This window comes from Danio rerio, chromosome 24 (assembly GCF_052040795.2).
Source record: "Danio rerio strain M-AB ecotype USA chromosome 24, GRCz13ab, whole genome shotgun sequence".
In the NCBI taxonomy this organism is placed as follows: domain Eukaryota; kingdom Metazoa; phylum Chordata; class Actinopteri; order Cypriniformes; family Danionidae; genus Danio; species Danio rerio.
In genome coordinates, this window is record NC_141044.1 from 39,522,501 (window position 1) to 39,543,011 (window position 20,511).

Sequence of the window (20,511 nt, forward strand, 5' to 3'; positions counted from 1 at the left end):
TGTGTGTGTGAATGAGTGTGTATGGATGTTTCCTAGTACTGGGTTGTAGCTGAAAGAATCTGACCTGAAGCACTGTCTGGTCATCGAGCTCCGTGAAGACGGTTCCTGCTACCTGCTCCTCCATTAGAGCCTGCCAGTTCAACAGTGGCATACGATACTTGGTCTTGATTGGCTGCTTACCTTTCACACCTTACACACACACACACACATGAGAGAAATACACAGTTTCTTTCATATTCTCATCATTCTGTACCACAGATGACTGTCATGATTTCTCTCACCTGTCTTTATGGTTCCTGTCCTGCCAATAAAAGGTGAAGTGGGCGGAGCTAAAGCCAGAGGGGGCGGAGGAGGAGGTGGTGGAGGGGCAGGGACTGGAGGAGGGGGTGGAGACTGTGGCACAGGTGAAGTCTCTTTTGAGCACTTATCTTGGATGTAAAAAGACAATTATTTGCAATCTGCAAATAATACATTGCTAGGAAATTTCATAAATAAAGTCTGTTTGAATCGAAAGTTGCTGAGACTTTTATTTCAGTATGTTGATGTGCTTCTAACAGAAACAGAATATTGAGTAGAGGGCGGGGCTTTCTCTTTTGCATCATTTCCTCATAGCAAACTAATGTTAAGAGGAACAGGGCTAAGAATATCATCAAACTGACGTCATCAGAGAAGGAGTGCCCCTCCAAACGTAGAAGCAAATGCTCAGACTTTGATTGAAGATTACCAGAACAAACTTTTTTTTCAGTGGATTTATGTGCACTGATTAATTATTTACCTTAAGTATAACAATGTGAGTTAGCTAAATAAACATTGTAAATTTAGATTTCACGCAGACTTTAAGTATGATTTGTTAATGATGTGTATAAAGAATATACACAGCAGTGGATGTACACTTGTTTTGCTCCAGGACCCAGTACATTTTGATATTATTTCATTGCAATTTACTGTGAACTTAGTTTAAAAAGTAATGAATTTTTTTATTATGTTTTAGGGCTGGGCTGATAAACAATATTATATCGGATCACAATAAAATTTATGTCAATAACCATGATAAGCTCTGGACTTTTTTGCAGAAATATGCAACTGTGGGAATCTAAAAGTGTGTTGAAATTAGAAATGCACCGAATTTCCAAAAATGACCACCCACTGAAAATAGGTTGTTATTGGACCCTCTAATTTTATTTAAAAGAGTGGGATACTCTTTTAAATATCAAACCATTAGCAACTTATATTGAAATATATATCGCTATTGTTAAATATGGAAAATAGTTAAAGTCAGAATTATTAGCCCCCCTTTGTAATTTTTTTTCTTTTTTAAATATTTCCCAAATTATGTTTAACAGAGCAAGGAAATTTTCACAGTATGTCTGATAATATTTATTCTTCTGGTGAAAGTCTTATTTGTTTTATTTTGGCTAGAAAAACAACAGTTTTTAATTTTTTTAAACACCATTTTAAGAACAAAATTACTAGCCCCTTTAAGCTATATTTTTTTCTATAGTCTACAGAACAAACCATCATTCTATAATAACTTGCCTAATTACCCTAACCTGCCTAATTAACCTAGTTAAGCCTTTAAATGTCACTTTAAGCTGTAGAGAAGTGTCTTGAAAGATATCTAGTAAAATTATAATTACTGTCATCATGGCAAAGATAAAATAAATCAGTTATTATAAATTATTTATTAAAAGTATTATGGTTATAAATGTGTTGAAAAAATCTGAAACTGGGGAAAAAATAAGCAGGAGGGCTAATAATTCTGACCTCAACTATAATTATCGATATTGCATATTTTCCTTATCCCCCCGCCCTACAATGTTTGTTATTTGGTCATTTCTCCACCTGTTGTGTTGGCAGCTGCTATAATGTGTAGATCCAGAGCTCCTGAAGCAGACCTCTCCATCCGGATCAGCCCTCGCTCCACCAGCAGCTGTAGCATCTTCTCCATCTGCATCTGCGTCTGCTGTCTGTCTGTGTGTGTGTGCTGTTGGGTCTCACTGCGCGTCTGTCTGTCCTTCTGCTGCTGGAGCTGAAGCTGCTGGAGCTGAGTCTGAGCCTCCTTCACACTCTCCTGAAACAGCAAACACACATTCACCTGCTGGAGCTGCAGTGAACGTAAGTGTGTGTGTGTGTGTGTGTGTGTGTGTGTGTGTGCGTTTTTTGTGCATGTTTGTTTGCATGTGTGTGTTTGCAGGGTTTCTGCAGGCTTCATCAAGTCAAATTTAAGACTTTTCAAGGCCCTTTTAAGAGAATTACAGTGCATTCACACGGGGCTTCAGCATCAACGCTTGACAGAGGGCGTGTCTAAAGATGGGGCTGACGCGATCATCATAGCAGCGTCAGCCAATGAAATTCAGTCAGCAATAGGCCACTGTCTGAGCTGGTGCATTTTGCATGAAGCGATTTGAGAAAGTCCCAACTTCTGCAGTAAGCAATGCCACTGAAGTGGTGCTGACGGATCCACAATGCAGTTCGGCAACACCTGACGTCACCCATTCAAACTGAATGGGAAGCGTTGACGCTGACGCCCCGTGTGAATGGGGTGTCATAAATGAAGTTTTAGACTTAAGGGACTGAACACTAATGATTATTTCTAATGGCCTGGTTGGGCCAATGGATTTTTTTGCTTGAAATTAAATGTAATTACTTCTTAGCAACATACTTTAATGTGACAAAACAGGAAAACTCTAGTTGTATACACTTTTTTTCAACATAATATTTCTTTTTGACAAAAATGACAAGTTTAACATTGTTAAAGTATATGTATTGTGGAGACTATAACATAAAGAATCAAAAATATACAGTCAGAATTATTCGCCCCCATTTATTTTTCCCCCCAATTTGTTTAACGGAGAGAAGATTTTTTCAACACATTTCTAAACATAATAGTTTTAATAACTCATTTCTAATAACTGATTTATTTGATCTTTGCCATGATGACAGTAAATAATATTTGACTAGATATTATTCAAGACACTTCTATACAGCTTAAAGTGACATTTAAAGGCTTAACTAGGTTAACTAGGTTAACTAGGCAGGTTAGGATAATTAGGCAAGTTATTGTATAACGATGGTTTGTTCTGTAGCTAATAATTTTGACCTTAAAATGTGTTTTAAAAAAAAGCTGCTTTTATTCTAGCCGAAATCAAACAAATAAACCGTTCTCCAGAAGAAAAAATATTATCAGACATACTGTAAAAAATGTCCTTGCTCGGTAAACATCATTTAGGAAATATTTAACAAATAAAAAAATTAATAAAAGGGGGGCTAATAATTCTGACTTCTGTGTGTGTGTGTGTGTTTTTATATGTGTGTATTACCTTGAGCAGCTCCACCTGTTTGCTGCTTTGAATGAGTTGTTGTTCGAGGTCAGTCGTTTTCTCCAAAGCTTCAATCTCACACTGGTGTAGTCTAGTGTTCAGCTGACACACACACACACACACACACACACACACACACACACACACACACACACACACACACACACACACACACACACACACACAGAAAAATAATAGAAATATATTAGTATGAATATAATAATGTCAGTAATATTATATAATAATAATGATGTCAAAAATTTACAAAAATGTAAAAGTATATGTTACTAGTTAAATATTAATTACTAGTTAAGATGTTAGATAAGCTGGTAGTTACTGGTTAATCAAATTTATCAGTAACCAATGAAGTTATGGTGACTAATAACCTTAACTTTTTAGAATATACTGCAATAAAATGGACCTTTTGTGAAGATGCTTTGAAACAATAATTATTATGAAAACCATTTTGCAAATAAACTTGAATTGAATAAATATGTATAAAACAATAATATAAAATACAATATACAGACATTTGAACCTTTATTTCTGAAAGTGCATAAACTAATGTTAACCAATACAATTTCATAGTACATTACTCTATTATTATCACATCAAAAAGCACATACAGTCAGTCAGAATTATTAGCCATCCTTAGAATTTTTTATTTATTTTTTAAGTACTTCTCAAATAATGTTGAACAGAGCAAGAATATTTTCACAGTATGTCTGATAATATTTTTTCTTCTGGATAAAGTCGTATTTGTTTTAATTCGGCTAGAATAAAAGCCGTTTTTAATTTTTTATTAACCATTTTAAGGTCAATATTATTAGCCCTTTAAGCTATATATTGTTGACTATCTACAGAATAAGAACTCTTCTCTCCGTTAAACAGAAATTGGGGGAAAAACAAACATGGGGGCAAATAATTCTGACTTCAACTGTATATATCATACACACAATAAAAATAATAAAAATTACTGCATATTTATTCGACATGTTTATCAGTTTGACAGGTCTATCAGCTCTACAGAACACATTTCCATCAGTATATCTGTTTTACTGTGTGCACCTGTGTGTTTTGTTCCTGCAGCTCCTCTAGATGCTCCATTAGTGTGTTTTTGGCCTCTGCGTCCTCGAGCATCGCTCCCACATCAAACACATTATCTAGATACGCCTGAATCTGAATCTGCAGCCTCTCGCTTTCAGTCATATTTAACTTCTAAAGCACACAGAGAGAAAACAACTTGCACTGATTATTAAAAACAGACATGCATCACTCCACATAATCCGACAGAGATTTTCTAATGTGCTGTTTTTATAATCGAAATATTTCAAGTTTGTTTTGTAACATTATAATACGTCTGTGTTTCCTCACCTCTAGATAGCTGTCGAGCCCGAGCTGTGTGAACTCGTACTGTAAAAACACCCTGAAGTTCATGTCCTCTACTGAGTGCACCACAATGTTGATAAACTGCATACAAGCCACCTATAGATGCAAAAGAGAGACATACAAGTCAAAATGTAAACAATGAGGAGAAATCTAATGCACTGCATATGAACTACACTGTTAGCATTGTGGATTTAACATATAAAGAGTTCAGATTCAAAACCCTCTAAATCAGGGGTTGTCAACCTTTTCCACTTCAGGGCCCACCTGGGCATTTTTGAAGGCCCACCTGTCTGACATTTTCTCTAAAATGTTTGTATGAAATGTTCATTTAAACTGTTATTTATTAACATTTATTAATATATATATATATATATATATATATATATATATATATATATATATATATATATATATATATATATATATATATATATATATATATATATATATATATATATATATGTAATACCTTTGTTGTGCCTTATATTTAATTATATTTAAAACTAAAACTATATAATGTATATTATATATTAAAGCTATATATATATATATATATATATATATATATATATATATATATATATATATATATATATATATATATATATATATATATATATATATATATATATATATATATATATATATATATATATATACATATATATATATATATTTCACAATCAATCACAGAACATTACTTTGATCATTTTTTCAATATAGTGTCAGACAGCTGTCTGGACTGTCCAGTCGCAAAACGCGGCTAGAAGTCCTACATGATGGTAATAGTTTAATTGCGTTTGCATATCTGACTGCGCTTTAATAATGCGGCTTTCTGCACATCTCACTCCGTCGCACCCGCCCGCTCAACCAAGTGATGTGCATCACAGAGGCCAGCTTTACCAGGTGTATGTAAAGCACTTGATTTGCGGTTCAAATTCAACCCAGCTTCCAATCTTCAATGCTAATTTCACCTTCACGATCCATCGTGCTAACATCTCAACTCACGAGACAACTTTTTACCCTAATTTTACCGATTTAATCTCACGAGATCTCGTGACATCCTTAATTTTAAGAGTTCATTTTAAGCTATCTTGCGGCCCACCTGCAGGATCGCTGAGGCCCACTAGTTGGCCGTGCCCCACCGGTTGAGAATCCCTGCTCTTATTCCATCAGACCTCTTTTCTTGTAAATGAGCATTTTCAGGCTCCTATAAATAGGTTCAGAAGTTTCATTTAATATGTAATGATAAGGTTATTAGCTAGTAAATAAAATAGCTTTTTTCCAAAAATGTCACTTTAGACAATTTTTTGTTAAGGTAAAAAAAAAATTTGCCGTCAAAACCAGCTAAATCCACGTCTGCTTTTTATGCAAAAACCTCTAAATCCACCTAATGGGACAAGACTGTGTAATTAGTTGAAAATCTCTAAAGATGCAGTTATAATTATATATAACTTTATACAGTAATTATAAAGATGCAGTAAATAATTTTACCAAACATCAAACACATTACACAAACCACTTAAAATTAAAAATACATCTCGTCACCTTAGAATCAAAAGGTTCTATCTGACATTTTTGTCAAAAGTGAGTTATTGACATATTCTTATTAAATGACAACTTATTTACATTATGGGATGTTTTTTTATTAGTTGTTTACATTTTAAGACTTTTTATTTAAAAAACAAATGTTACACACAAACTGTTTGCTATACAGTAGAATGCAAACACTTTAAAGCTAAATCATTCAGAACGCGGTTAGAACCTTATAATTCCAAGGTGACGATCTGTCAAGTAAGTGGCAGTTCATTCTGCTGTGGTAGTCCCTGATAAACCAGAGTTTATATTATACAAATAATGTAGTGTAAAAACATTGTGAAACATCAATATCTGTGCATTGATGTGCATTAATAAAAAATAATAATTTATTGAAGTAATATAAATAATATTTAGTTTTATACACTATATTTATCCTTGAAAACATAGCTTGCATTAGCAAATAAAACACAAGGTGGGCCTACTGTGCAAAAAAAGAGGAAGTCTCTCAGAAGCTGTCATTTATTCATCCTTACTATACTCAAGATCTTGGTCTTTTTTTCGTCTCTTGTTTATCCTTATAGCATCCATGTAGGATGAAAGAACGGCATCTTAACTTCGTATTTCGTAAAATGGAGTTGCTGTTTAATGTAGCTAGTAAATCGGACTCATTCAAAGTAGCGCCGCTGCACAAACAAACATTATGAATGCATGCTACACTTCTGACTGTACATTGTGTTTTCTTTTTCTCAGTTTTGAGGTAAGGGATGTTTTCATTTGCCATCCACTGACAGTCAGACAGGCTCATGCAGTTCATCAAACTCCGTCTTTTAAAATCGAAAGCGGAATTAAAGTCTCCTCATAAAGCCGGCGTATCAGCGTGCTGTCACATTGAACACATATGATTCGATTCGCGCTTTCTGATTGGTTCTCGGTATATAGCAGCTTTTGCCAACAAACCGTTATTTCCGAATGTGCTGATGCTGCGATTTGGATGATTTGAAGCAAATCTATTTGTTGATGATGTACTACGTGCCTAATGCATTCACTTAATGTCATTATCTCATTTTTGGCGGAAATGCCATTTAGTGGCTTTTGCATCTGAGCTTTTTTTATATACAGTCGATATAAAGTCAAAATTATTAGACCTCCAGTGATTTTTTATTTTTTGTTTTGCTCTCTCTTTTTTATATTTCCTTAATGATGTTTAACAGAGCAAATAATTTTTCACAGTATTTCCTGTAATATTTTTTCTTCTGTAGAAAATCTTAATTGTTTTATTTTGTCTAGAATAAAAGCAGTTTTTTTAATTTTTTAAAACTATATTAAGGTAAATATAATAAAATTACACTATTATTATATTAGTAATATTAGCAATATTTTTTCTATTGTCTACAGAACAAACCAGAATTTGAATCTACCTTCTGCCACTTTTTCAAATGATCAACTAGAAGTCAAGTTATTATTTGCTGCTCTTACAACTGGGATCGACGACAAGACTTTTGTCAGGAAGTGTGTGTGTGTGTGTGTAAGCGTGTGTGTGTGTGTGTGTGTGTGTGTGTGTGTGTGTGTGTGTGTGTGTGTGTGTGTGTGTGTGTGTGTGTGTGTGTGTGACCCCATACAGTGATTTTAATGACAAAATGCAATAACTCTCTGTCCTCACCATGAAATCAATGTTGCTTTCTTCATTTCTGAAATACTCCATCAGTTTCTCGAATCTGTTTTTCTCCCCACACACCTGCAAACAAACACATACACACACACACTTCAGAATTCATGCTTATCTTTCAATATAAAATCCTCATCCTATTGCATTTACAATAAAACAGTAGAACAAGAACAGTCAAGCTGATTTTGCACTTTAAGAGAACTTTAATCTGTTTCAATTGAAATTATACAAAAACACAATTTAATGTGTCAATGTACCAACATGTTGACTCTTAAAATTAAAATATAAATTATAAAAATGTTTTGGTACAATATAAATATACTAGGTTGATTGATTGATTGATTGATTGATTGATTGAATAAAAAAGTCACTTTGATCTCTGGTTTCATTTACATCTGAGGTCACATGACCATTGTGTTGCAGTTGTCAGCATGTTATCTAAGGCTGTGTTGTATTTTTATGCAAAACGTGTGCATTCCTCGAATTTGGCTGGGAAAAACCTTCTAGTTTGCGTAATCGTCTTTGCTGTCAGAGATATGAATCTAAACCACGCCGATGAAAACACACATTCAGAGCGCAATGCTGATCATATCTCATACACACACACACACACACACACACACACACACACACACACACACACACACACACACACACACACACACACACACACACACGCGTGTCTTTATGAAGGTTTGGTGTGGCGTCTCGCCTTCTCAGACAGCAAAACAGCTGATATGATTCTGTACAGATGAGTTCAACAGATGAACACACACTTTTATTTAATGTGTTTGTTCTTTTAGCATCTCAGTCAATAACTAAGTTTGAGTCAAGTTTTAAATCCTTGAAATCAATTTATTTATTGATATCCAAACACATTTATTGATTATAAACTTTATATTTTTTATATGTGTTATTTTTTTATATCTTCTTTTACTATATACAACATTTTCTTTGTGTTCACTTCTGATTATAGTCTTTAATTTAGATTCTTATTGATGTTATTTTTGTTCTTTATAGGTCACGGGTGGTTGCATAAGCATTTCACTGCATATCGTACTTGGTATTTGACAAATAAAAATGAAATTGATAAAATATGAATGTTTTAATATAATTCATAAGATTCACTTTACATTTTCTACATTTGATGTCCCTTAGTCCTTTTATTAATCTGGGGTCGCCACAGCGGAATGAACCGGCAACTTATCCAGCACATTTTGCACAGCGGACGCCCTTTCAGCCACTGGGGAATTTTTTTTTTTGCCATTGTGTTTAATATATTTAAAATAAACAGTTTCCTTTTTGCCATTTTCATAATACATATTTAATATTACAGTATATTGTTTTATGTCAATATTATGATATAATGCATGTGTAATATTGTTTTATTCCATAATTATAAAGAAAAATATAATTATGACAGTGAATAATATATTATAGCTTTATAATAAGGTGGCACGGTGGCTCAGTGGTTAGCACTGTCACCTCATAGCAAGAAAGTCGCTGGTTCGAGCCCCGGCTGTTTCAGTTGGCATTCCAGTTTGGAGTTTGCATGTTCTCTCCATGTTGGCGTGGGTTTCCTCTGGGTGCTCCAGTTTCCCCGACAGTCTAAACACATGCGCTATAGGTGAATTGGGTAAGCTAAATTGGCCATAGTGTGTGTGTGTGTGTGTGTGTGTGAGAGAGAGAAAGAGGGTGTTTGGGTGTTTCCCAGTACTGAGTTGCAGCTGGAAGGGTTTCTGCTGTGTAAAACATATGATGGACAAGTTGGGGGTTTATTCTGCTCTGGCGACTCCTGATGAATAAAGGGACTAAGCCCAAAGGAAAATTATATATTTCAATTAATTAAAGCAAAGTTTTTTATATTAAGTATTTAGTGGTAATTTTTTTATATAATGCTTGATTTTATTTGATTAAAATAAATATTTAATTAATTCATATATTGATTTTTGTAACAGTGTTAAATTGACTCTGTACAGTAAAGGAAAAGAGCCATGATGGAGGTGACGATTCGAAGACTAAAACTGATGAAACAGAGAAAGCTGGTAAGGTTTTTTCTTACCTCTCGGAAATTATTAAAGGCCGCAAGAATCATTTCATGTCCTCCTCGAACCAAACACACAGCAGCAAGCAGCTCCAGAACCAGAGCTTTAGTCCTAAACACACACACACACACACACACACACACACACACAAACACAGCTGATGTGTCAATAACGTAAAAACTAAAGATTCAAATGTAAAACACACACAAACACATAGACACACACACATACATATGCAGACACACACACATGCGCAAACCCACCCATACACACAGACACACTGTGCATCTTCTCACCTTGCACTCCTGTTGTTGAGACTGAGGGTGATTTCATTGACACAGCTGGGATGAGCCGTAACCTGGTTAAACCCTAACTAACACACACATGGAGAGAGAGACTCATTAGTTAAGAGAAGAGATGAGACCAGGTGAAAATGAGGTAAAAGTACCTGGTAATTCATGATGGCACGCAGACACATGATGCAGAGGTGCAGGTGATTATTCTGACTGAGCATGCGCGAATACCGCAGAGCTTTCCTGGACACAATAATCATCAAATGATAAAGTCAGAAATATCATAACGTTTACAAAAAAAAGTAGTTTATTTAATGTTCATCCACATTCCTTCAACTTAGTCCCTTATTTATCAGGGGTCACCACAGTGGAATGAACTGCCAACTATTCCGACATATGTTACACATACGATACACATACATCCATACAATTAATCTAATCTAGGTTTTAATAAAACAATGAAACATTAAATAATTTAAATATGAAAAAACTGTATAAAAGCACGCACATCCCTCTTAACTGGGTGCTCAGCCAAAAAACGCGAAAAGTGCAAATAAATATAAATCAAACGCGGCAACACCAAGGCTTCAAAAATACAAATTTATTAAATTAAAAAGGCTGACACAAAGCGTGTAACGTTTCGAGCCACACGGCTCTTCATTAGACAATGTTCATCACAATCAGGTGCTTCTTTTTGTACACTTCCGGATCACATGATATCCTCTCACATATATCTCCACATAAACATACACGCATACGTAAACATACACAATCATTCATATACACAAATACATATGAATACATGTATACACATTCATATATACAGCTTTTATATTTCAAGTCAAAATCCAAAAAAAATAAATAAACCATAATATTACATCACAAGTTATAATAAAGAAAAAATATATACCAGGATACATCAGACAATACAACAGAATATAGCCAAAAAACCTTTTAACCAGACCCCTAATTAAACATTTATTCAATCATCTTCATTCATTATCTTTTTGGCTTAGTCCCCCTACCAATCCGGGGCCACCACAGTGGAATGAACTGCCAACTCATCCCACACACTTCCACGAAGCGGACGCCCCTCCAGCCGCAACCCATCTCTGGGAAACTAATTAACTATTAAAGACTCATTCCAAAATTATTAAAGAAAAGGACGAACTCCACTGTCAAACTCCTCATTTAAACCTTTTGGAGACAATGTGTCTAAAGTGAATATCCAGAAGGCTTCGCGTTGCAACAGTAATTTATTCATCATTCATTCATTTTCTTGTCAGCTTAGTCTCTTTATTAATCCGGGGTCGCCACAGCGGAATGAACCACCAACTTATCCAGCGATTTTTTTATGCAGCTCATGCCCTTCCAGCCGCAACCCATCTCTGGGTAACATCCAAACACACACTCATACACTATGGACAATTTAGCTTACCCAATTCACCTGTACCGCATGTCTTTGGACTGTGGGGGAAACTGGAGCACATGGAGGAAACCAACGCGAAGGCAGGGAGAACATGCAAACTCCACACAGAAACCAGCGACCTTCTTGCTGTGAGGCGACAGCACTACCTACTGCGCCACTGCCTCGCCCACAACAGCAATTTATAATAATTTAAATATAAAATAGTAAAATGTAATGTAATCAAACAATAAAAATGTTAAAATAAATAATAATATAATAAAATATTACATTAATCTAATTAATATAATAATCATGTGAAAATATTAATTTAAAACTTATGGTATAAAAGATTAAAATAAAACTTGATAAACAGACTTTTTTATTGTATGATATTTTTATAGATATTATTAGGTTTTATTATTTTATGCAATGAGTGACAAGTCATGTGAAATCAGATCACACTTAATTCACATATTTATTCAGAAACATGAATTAAAAGCAGAACTGTGCTCTTGTGTGATGTTCACTGTCCTGATACAGTATCTCAAAATCATTCAAGTAAAACGCTCTGACACACAGATGCACATTTTTGTTTCTGTCTGTGAGAGGAATGCAGATGATCCTGATAGAGGCCACTGGACAGGTGTGTGTTTGTGTCTCATTTATGACGTTTGCAATGATAAACATTTTTACACTCGTCACTGGTGTGTGCATGTGTGTTTCTGAATGTAGATTGTATTGTGAGCGAAGCTGAAAATAATCAAGCAGAAATCAGATCATGCTGAATCTTAGATAAGAAAACATTTGAACTTAAAAGAGAACATTTGTATTCATATTTATCAATTCATTCATTTTTGTTCAGCTCAGTCCCTTTATTAATCAGGAGTCGCCACAGTGGAATTAACTGCCGACTTTTCCAGTATGTTTTACACAGCGGATGCCCTTCAAGCTGCAGCCCATCACTGGGAAACACCTGTACACTTTCATTCACACACATACACTATGGCCTATTTAGTTTACCCAATTCCCCTATAGCGCATGTGTTTGGACTGTGGGGGAAACCGAAGCACCCGGAGGAAACCCACGCTAACATGGGGAGAACATACAAACTCCACATAGAAATGCCAACTGAGCCAGCCGAGACTAGAACCAGTGACCTTTCAGCTGAGGCAACAGCGCTACCCACTGCGCCACTGCACCACCCGTATTCATATTTATTAGTAACTAAAAGAAAGATTCGTTGTTTTCCTACACCACTTTATATTCTTCATTAGGATCATTTTCCAAGAAGACATTTTGTAGATTGGTATTATGCATTTTTATTAACTTAATTTGGACAGATTTAGGGCCCTATCATACACCAGGCGCAATGTGGCGCAAGGCACGTTGCAATAGTCTTTTGCAATAGTTTCAGCTTGGCGCAAGAGTCGTTTTGAGGCGTTGCGCTACGCTGTTTAAATAGCAAATGCATTAGCGCTCATATGTGCGCCCATAGGCGTTCTGGTCTAAAAAGAGCTGGTCTAAAAGGCGTTCTGAGGCGCAATGCTGGCGCTTTGCTATTTTGAGAAACTATAATAGATTTTTCATTAGACCAAAACAAACCCGGTCTAATCTCCGGCGCAGAGTTGCGCCTCGCTTACACACTGCTTAATAGCCTACACACAAGATGTAGAGCAATACGCAAATATCTTTACATAAGAAAAAAATGTAATATTAAGGATATATATAGGATATAATAAGAATATATATAGGATATAAATATAAAGGATTAAAATATTACAAAAATATAATTTTCTAGCCTACATAAATATGAAAAATCACTGCTTTTATGCCTTCTTCATCTCGGGAGGCTTTTTCAGTTCATTCATAACAATTTGCTTTTGTATAATTTTATTATTATTAGCAGTATTATTTATTATATCCATATTTATGTTTGTTTTATTAAAAACAAGCCTAGATTTGCCCACCTGCAGGTTTTAGAACATTTGGGGCGCAGCATGTGTTTTAGGATATAACTCAGGTTTTTGAGCACACTTCGTTATTATTGTTCATTTATTCATTTGCTGGAAATTAGAACTGAATTTAGAAATAGTTTTGAAACAAATATTTGCACTTAACAAAGGAAATTAATTATCTATAGGCTAATTGATGTCTGTGCGTAAAGGTTTCCATATTCAAGAGCGAAAGTGAAAGTAGGTAATTTATCTCTCATTCTCGGTAGATTTTCTGTTTAACTGTTTTCTGTTAAAAGAAACTGTTAACTGTTTGCAAGTGAAATGGTCAGTTTTTCCACTTACACTTACTTTACGTCCTGTAAATAGCAAAAGCGCTTATGGCTTGACGCAGCTGGCTCTTCAAGGTAATGGGAGATGAGACTGATTGTTTTATTCTCAAAACACACCTATAACTCATTAAGAAAATAAACTCAACCCTTTTAGACCATGCGCCATGGCGCAAAGCAGATTTTCCCGTTCTTAAATGAGCAAAAATGGATTCTGACACGCCCTAAAATCGTTTGCGCCCTGCATTTTGCGCTTTGCGCATGGACCGTCAAAATAGAGCCCTTAAGGTAATTTTGCCATATTTAGATTTTTTTGAACCCTCAGATTCCACATTTCTCTCCTGTTAAAGTATTTCTGTCATAATTTTCCTCAGTTTCTGTTTAATAAAATATTTTTTACACATTTCTAAACATAATAGTTTTAATTAGTAATTTCTAATAACTGATTTCTTTTATCTTTGCCATGATGAAAGTACATAATATTTTACTAGATTTAACTATACTATATTACTATTTTTCTATATATTACAATATTTAAATATACTAGTATTCAGCTTAAAGTGACATTTAAAGGCTTAACTAGGTTAATTAGGTTAATTAGACAAGGTAATTAGGGAAATCATTGTATAATGATGGTTTGTTCTGAAGACTATCAAAAAATAATATTGATTAAAGGGGTTAATAATTTTGACCTTAAAATGGTTTTTAAAAAATTCAAAACTGCTTTTATTCTAGCCGAAATAATACAAATAAGACTTTCTCCAGAAGAAAAAATATTATGGGAAATACTGTGGAAAATACATCATTAAACAACATTAAACATCATTTGGGAAATATTTGAAAAAAATAAAATATAATATCACAGGAGGGTGAATAATTTTGACTTAGAAGTTGCTTAAATTAGAAAGAAGACTTGTAATTGCCCATACGTGACTGACCGTGTGGTGAAGGGCCGTGCTGAGCGAGGGGAATTGTGGGTAGGTGAGTTTGTCGCACTCGTGGTCAGATCTTCCACTGATTTCTCCTCAAAGCTTCCGTTTTCAGAGCTGCTGTCCATATCATATCTGTAAAAACGCGGAAATGTGTATCAATACTTCTGCACGGATGCAATAAATTCTAGAAATGCTAGAGTAATACTACAGTATTGTGTTTTTGAACCATGCTATGGTGAAGTACTTCAACTGCTGTTACCATGGTAAAACAACGACTATTATAATATAAACAAATTACCCAATACTGTAGTGTTTTGTACAACTACACATATTATACTACAACACACCACAGTTGACTGTAGTAAAAACAGTATACTACACTGAATTTGCTCTTCAGTGTTTGAACTCTCAGTAATGATTAAATCACACTGAACTGAGCTAAGCTGAACTGAACTGAACTTAAACACTAAAACCTGAACCACACTGTTCCAGTTACTGTGACCATTTATGTGAAGCTGCTTTGACACAATCTACATTGTAAAAGGGCTATACAAATAAAGCTGAATTAAATTGAATTGAATTGAATACACTATTGTTTACAGTTGATCAGTTCTCTATAGTTAACATTAGTATAATGTAGCATTCAATAACATTCATACATTTCCTTCGACTTTATCAGGAGTTGCCACAGCGGAATGAACCGCCTACTATTCCAGCATATGTTTTACACATATTTCTCTTCCAGCCGCAACCCAGTACTGGGATAGTTCATCCCATTCACCTATAGCACTTGTGTTTGGACTGTGGGGTAAACCGGAGCACCTGGAGGAACCCCACACCAACACGGGGAGAACAAATAAACTCCACACAGAATTGCCAACTGGCCCAGCTGGGACTTGAACCAGTGACCTTCTAGCTGTGAGGCGACAGTGCTAACAACTGAGCCACCATGCCCCCCCACATTCCTAAACGGTGACTTGTAAATCTTATAATACATCAGTATAATACACTTTACTATAGTATGTTTCAGAAACACTAATGTATGACGGTTTCCTCCTACCGTCCAAGAACGTTCCACTTAAGTGTTCAACTTTTGACTGATCCAAATCGGCACCATGGATATGCACTTTGTAAGTAGTTATCTCTTAAGAGCAATTACTATCTGTTACTTCCTGCAGATTTCAGTTGCTACTCATATCAAACACACCTGAACCAGTTAATTAGGACCTGAACACCACGTGATAATTACAGGCAGGTGTGTTTGATATGGGTTGCAACTGAAATCTGCAGGAAGTTGGCTCTCCAGGAACAGGATTGGCCACCACTGGTGAAGGGGTTAAGTATAGGGCAATACAAAATACTGTTTGTACAGTATAAAAGCAATGTAAACCTATATAATATGCCCACAATTTAAAAATAAAAAACAAGTGTATGTGTGTTTGTGTGCATACATGACTGCGCGTTGAGCAAAAGAGAGGTAGTCCACTAGTACATCCAAGCCGTTGTTTTCTTCGTTTAGAAACTCCTCGGCCCACCTAAAAAGCAGAAAAAAACAAGAGCACTCAGCTTTCTGTCCATTTCAGAAAATATATCAGGAGTTTAAAATGACAAGACTTTAAAATGTAATGACTTTAATTTAATTTCAAGACTTTTAATTTATATGCAGTCATGTGACAGCTCTTACCCGATGTGATTGGTGCGCAGAGAGATCTCCAACTCTCTAAGAACTTGGGTGGATTCTTGGACTCGCCTCTTAAACTACAAATCACAGCATGTAATATTCACTCATGACTTCACACTTAGCTGATGATTGATTATAAAGCTTGTTTGGCATGCTGTCCTGAGGTCATAAGATGCTCAAGCCCGGGGGTTCCTCCCGTTTTCAAGGCGAGAGGGGAGTTTGAGCTCAGGTAGATCTCGAGAACTCCCCTGCTGTAGTGGCTAATGAACAGAGAGTGATTGCTCTTAAGAGATAAGTATTTACTAGGAGCATGACTATGGTGCAGATTTGGATTAGTCAATTAACTTAAGTTGCATGTTTTCGGATGGTGGGAGGACAACGAGGAAGCCGGGGGAAACCCATGTAAGCAATGGGAAAACATGTAAACCAAGCACAGAAATGTCGGCTGGCTTCTTAAGGACTAGAACCAGTGACGTTCTTGCTGTGAGGCAACAGTGCTAACCACTGGGCCACCGTGCCACTCATCTAGAATAGGAGGAGGAGTAGGGGTGGAAGGGGGGATTCTTCAAAATGAAGATGGCTGTCATATGGAACTTAGGGTATTTATAGTGGCTTAGGAATCGTCTGATTGGTGAATCATAAATTGAATAATGCAGTTCCAGCTGCAAGCAATCATAAGCACGTGATCCTCTCGAAATAAGTTTATAAATAAACTTCACTTCATTCATACATTCATTAATTTTCTTTTCGGCTTAGTCCCTTTATTAATCAGGGGTCGCCACAGTGAAATCGCTAACTTATCCAGCATATGTTTTACGCAGCGGATGCCCTTCCAGCTGCAACCCATCACTGGAAAATATCCATATACACTCATTCACACACATACACTACGGACAGTTTAGCTTACCTAATTTACCTCTACCACATGTCTTTGGACTTGTGGGGGAAACCAGAGCACCTGGAGGAAACCCATGCAAACATAGGGAGTACATGCAAACTCCACACAGAAATGCCAACTGACCCAGCCGAGGCTTGAGCCAGCGACCTTCTTGTTGTGAGGCGATCGTGCAACTCACTGCGCCAGCATGCAATATTATCATTTAAAATAAGACCACATACAAATAAATGCATGGTGCAGATTGTAATCAAATGAGTTGTACTGTACTGTATATCTCAGATTTAAGGACACATCTGTACCTTTCTGCCTCCTCCCTGCTCCAACACGCTCTTCAGTTTCTGAATGTAGGCTGATGGAGGATTCTTTACTTGAAAGCGCTCCTGAAGAGATGGAGAAGTGAAAAAGAAAAGTAAACACAACTCTACTCAGAGAGCGCCCTGATATCAAAAACGACAACAAAAAAACACACGTCAAGAACACAAATCGATTTGATGTCAATTGAATACCTTTATGTCAAAACAATGTTGAATTGTCATCCAAATGAGATTGGTTTGATATCTCATATTGGCGTCAAAAATGCAAATCGATTTATTGCCTGTTGATTTCAAAATAACATCAAATTGACATCTGACTTCGGTGTCAGAAAGCACGTCAAAAAAGTAAATCATTTTGATGTCAGTTGATTACTTTGATATCATTCATTCATTTTCTTGTCGGCTTAGTCCCTTTATTATTCCGGGATCGCCACAGCGGAATGAACCGCCAACTTATCCAGCAAGATTTTATGCAGTGGATGCCCTTCCAACCGCAACCCATCTCTGGGAAACATCCACACACACATTTACACACACACATACACTCATACACTACGGACAATTTAGCCTTCCCAATTCACCTGTACCGCATGTCTCTGGACTGTGGGGGAAACCGGAGCACACCACACGAAGGCAGGGAGAACATGCAAACTCCACACAGAAACGCCAACTGAGCCGAGGTTAGAACCAGCAATCCAGTGACCTTCTTGCTGTGAGGCGACAGCACTACCTACTGCGCCACTGCCTCGCCTTACATTGGCGTCAAAAAACATGTAAAAAATGTCTATGGAGTTGGGTCTGTGTCTGTGTGCATGAAAGCTGCTTTGTGGTAAATGAATGTGTGCGAAAATGTAATTATTGTGTGTTTTTGCTCACCTGATCACAGACCAACTCCCATTTCTTCTCACTGTCGTACTGACTGAGCAGCATCACTTTATCAGGTGGAAGATTCATGGAGTTCTACAATCACAGTGCGAGAGGTAAATCAAAAATGTAATTAGTAACAATCATTTAAATCACATAAATTCCACAGACTCATTAGCTCTGTTCCACTGACAGAGAGAAAAATGATATTAAACAGCTTTTGTAGCTGGTTTTTTTTTGGTTTCCATTGCATAAATTCTTTAGAGAGTAAAACAAGCTCTTGGTTCCTGCATGCTTCATATTTTTGTGGAAAAACTTGATATGTTTTTTCTGGATTCTTTAGAAAGTTAAAAAGAGCAATGCTCATTTGTTGCACTTAAAAAAGTGTTTCGTACTTGGACTTTATTTGGGGGTTTTAAGAATGATAAGTAAAAATTAAGTGAGTTTTTTTTTCCTAAAAAAAGCAATAGTCTGCCAGTGGGTTGTTTAAAATAATCTTGTTTTTGCTTTGAAATAAGTTTTTTACTTATCCCATTGGTGGATGTACCTTTTTAAGGAAAAAATCACTTAATTTTAACTTATTATTCCTGAAAACAAAACAATATTGTTTTTACTTGTCTAGAAAATGTCTAGAAAAAGAATTGTTAAACATTAGAAACAAGAAATAAACCTAAATACGAAAAAACAATTTGATGTCAGTGGCGTCAAACAAGGCTCATTCTGAAAATGTACTGCTATATACATTTCTGGAAAGCGCCAAATACGTCCCAGGAGTTACTTTTTTGCAGTTTTTGCTTTCACGAATCCACCAGAGGCTGCTGTGTATGCTTTTTGAGATCTCAAATTTCTGTCTCGAGTGCCGTTCACGTCTGCTCTTCTTGTGTAAATCCACCAGAGGGAGCGGTCGTCTGACTGACTGACTCACCAATAGACTGACCCTTTCAATTGGTGTTTTCAAAAGCACCAACTGACCCACCCACCCACTGCCTTAAACCCAACGGGCAGTGTTTTCAAAAGCAATCCAGAAAAAGAGCCTGTGGTGCTCGATTCAGTTTTAATATGAACCGTTATTTTCATGCTCGATCACAAATATGTACACAAATATGTACAATTAAGTAGATACAATATGGTTCTAGTACAAAAATATAAAGTTATGTCATCATTTTTAAGCAAAAACCCTGCCAAAACAAAACACAGATTTTGAATGCATTATTAATTCATTCATTCATTCATTCATTTTCTTTTCGGTTTAGTCCCTTTATTAATCATGTTTTACGCAGCGGATGCTTTTCTTTCTCAATAACACGCATCTTCTTTTAAGAAACTGTAAAGGAAAACAAAACTATTAAATAAGAAAGTACTATTTGCATTGCAGACTATGCTGTGTGTAAACGGTGATTTACTGTGGCACCAGTAACAGATCATATGGTTTATGTATTTTCATATATATCAACTGGTGTTTCATGTAAAGTGCTGAGTGAGCGTTCACGTCTTGTGAGTCGGTTTACGAGCGGTGGAGAGATCACATGTATAATAAGGCATGCTGACTCGGAGAATGCCCTTTCTGAGCTGGCAGATTAGTGCTGTGTGAATGTCCTGTTGCTATGACGATTCCCTAAATTATTTATGAACAACATGAGTGTTTGCATTTGTGCTGCACACACACACACACACACACACACACACACACAAACACTTTGACACATGCATGCATGTGTCTCTGTTATGGCACATACAGAATTACCTCATCAGTGACTCAACTGAGCATCAGATGATACACACACACACATTCACACACACACACACACTTAGACACATGCATGCATGTGCACACACACACACTGTTATGGCGCATACAGAATTACCTCATCAGTGACTCAA

General features: G+C 36.0%; 2 protein-coding genes across 8 annotated transcripts in view; one reads left to right on the forward strand and one right to left on the reverse strand.

Annotated features, from left to right (window-relative positions):
- The window catches only part of map3k14b (mitogen-activated protein kinase kinase kinase 14b), a 471,535-nt gene that overhangs the window by 231,497 nt on the left and 219,527 nt on the right, over positions 1 to 20,511 (forward strand). The gene's annotated exons all lie outside the window — the stretch shown is intronic.
- fmnl1b (formin-like 1b) overlaps positions 1 to 20,511 on the reverse strand; it is a 50,949-nt gene that overhangs the window by 13,942 nt on the left and 16,496 nt on the right. For 2 of the 3 annotated variants that reach the window (XR_015524285.1, XM_087308083.1), the window contains exons 1-12: positions 15,934 to 15,996; positions 14,880 to 15,005; positions 10,408 to 10,495; positions 10,256 to 10,332; positions 9,977 to 10,070; positions 7,909 to 7,983; positions 4,695 to 4,805; positions 4,389 to 4,538; positions 3,321 to 3,422; positions 1,843 to 2,071; positions 282 to 428; positions 65 to 189 (exon numbers count right to left, since the gene is read on the reverse strand). Coding sequence is in view for 2 of the 3 variants with exons in the window: in XM_087308083.1 (XP_087164209.1) it covers positions 65 to 189; positions 282 to 428; positions 1,843 to 2,071; positions 3,321 to 3,422; positions 4,389 to 4,538; positions 4,695 to 4,805; positions 7,909 to 7,983; positions 9,977 to 10,070; positions 10,256 to 10,332; positions 10,408 to 10,495; positions 14,880 to 14,998 (1,317 nt within the window). In the remaining variant the exon portion in view is untranslated. 3 annotated transcript variants of the gene reach the window in all.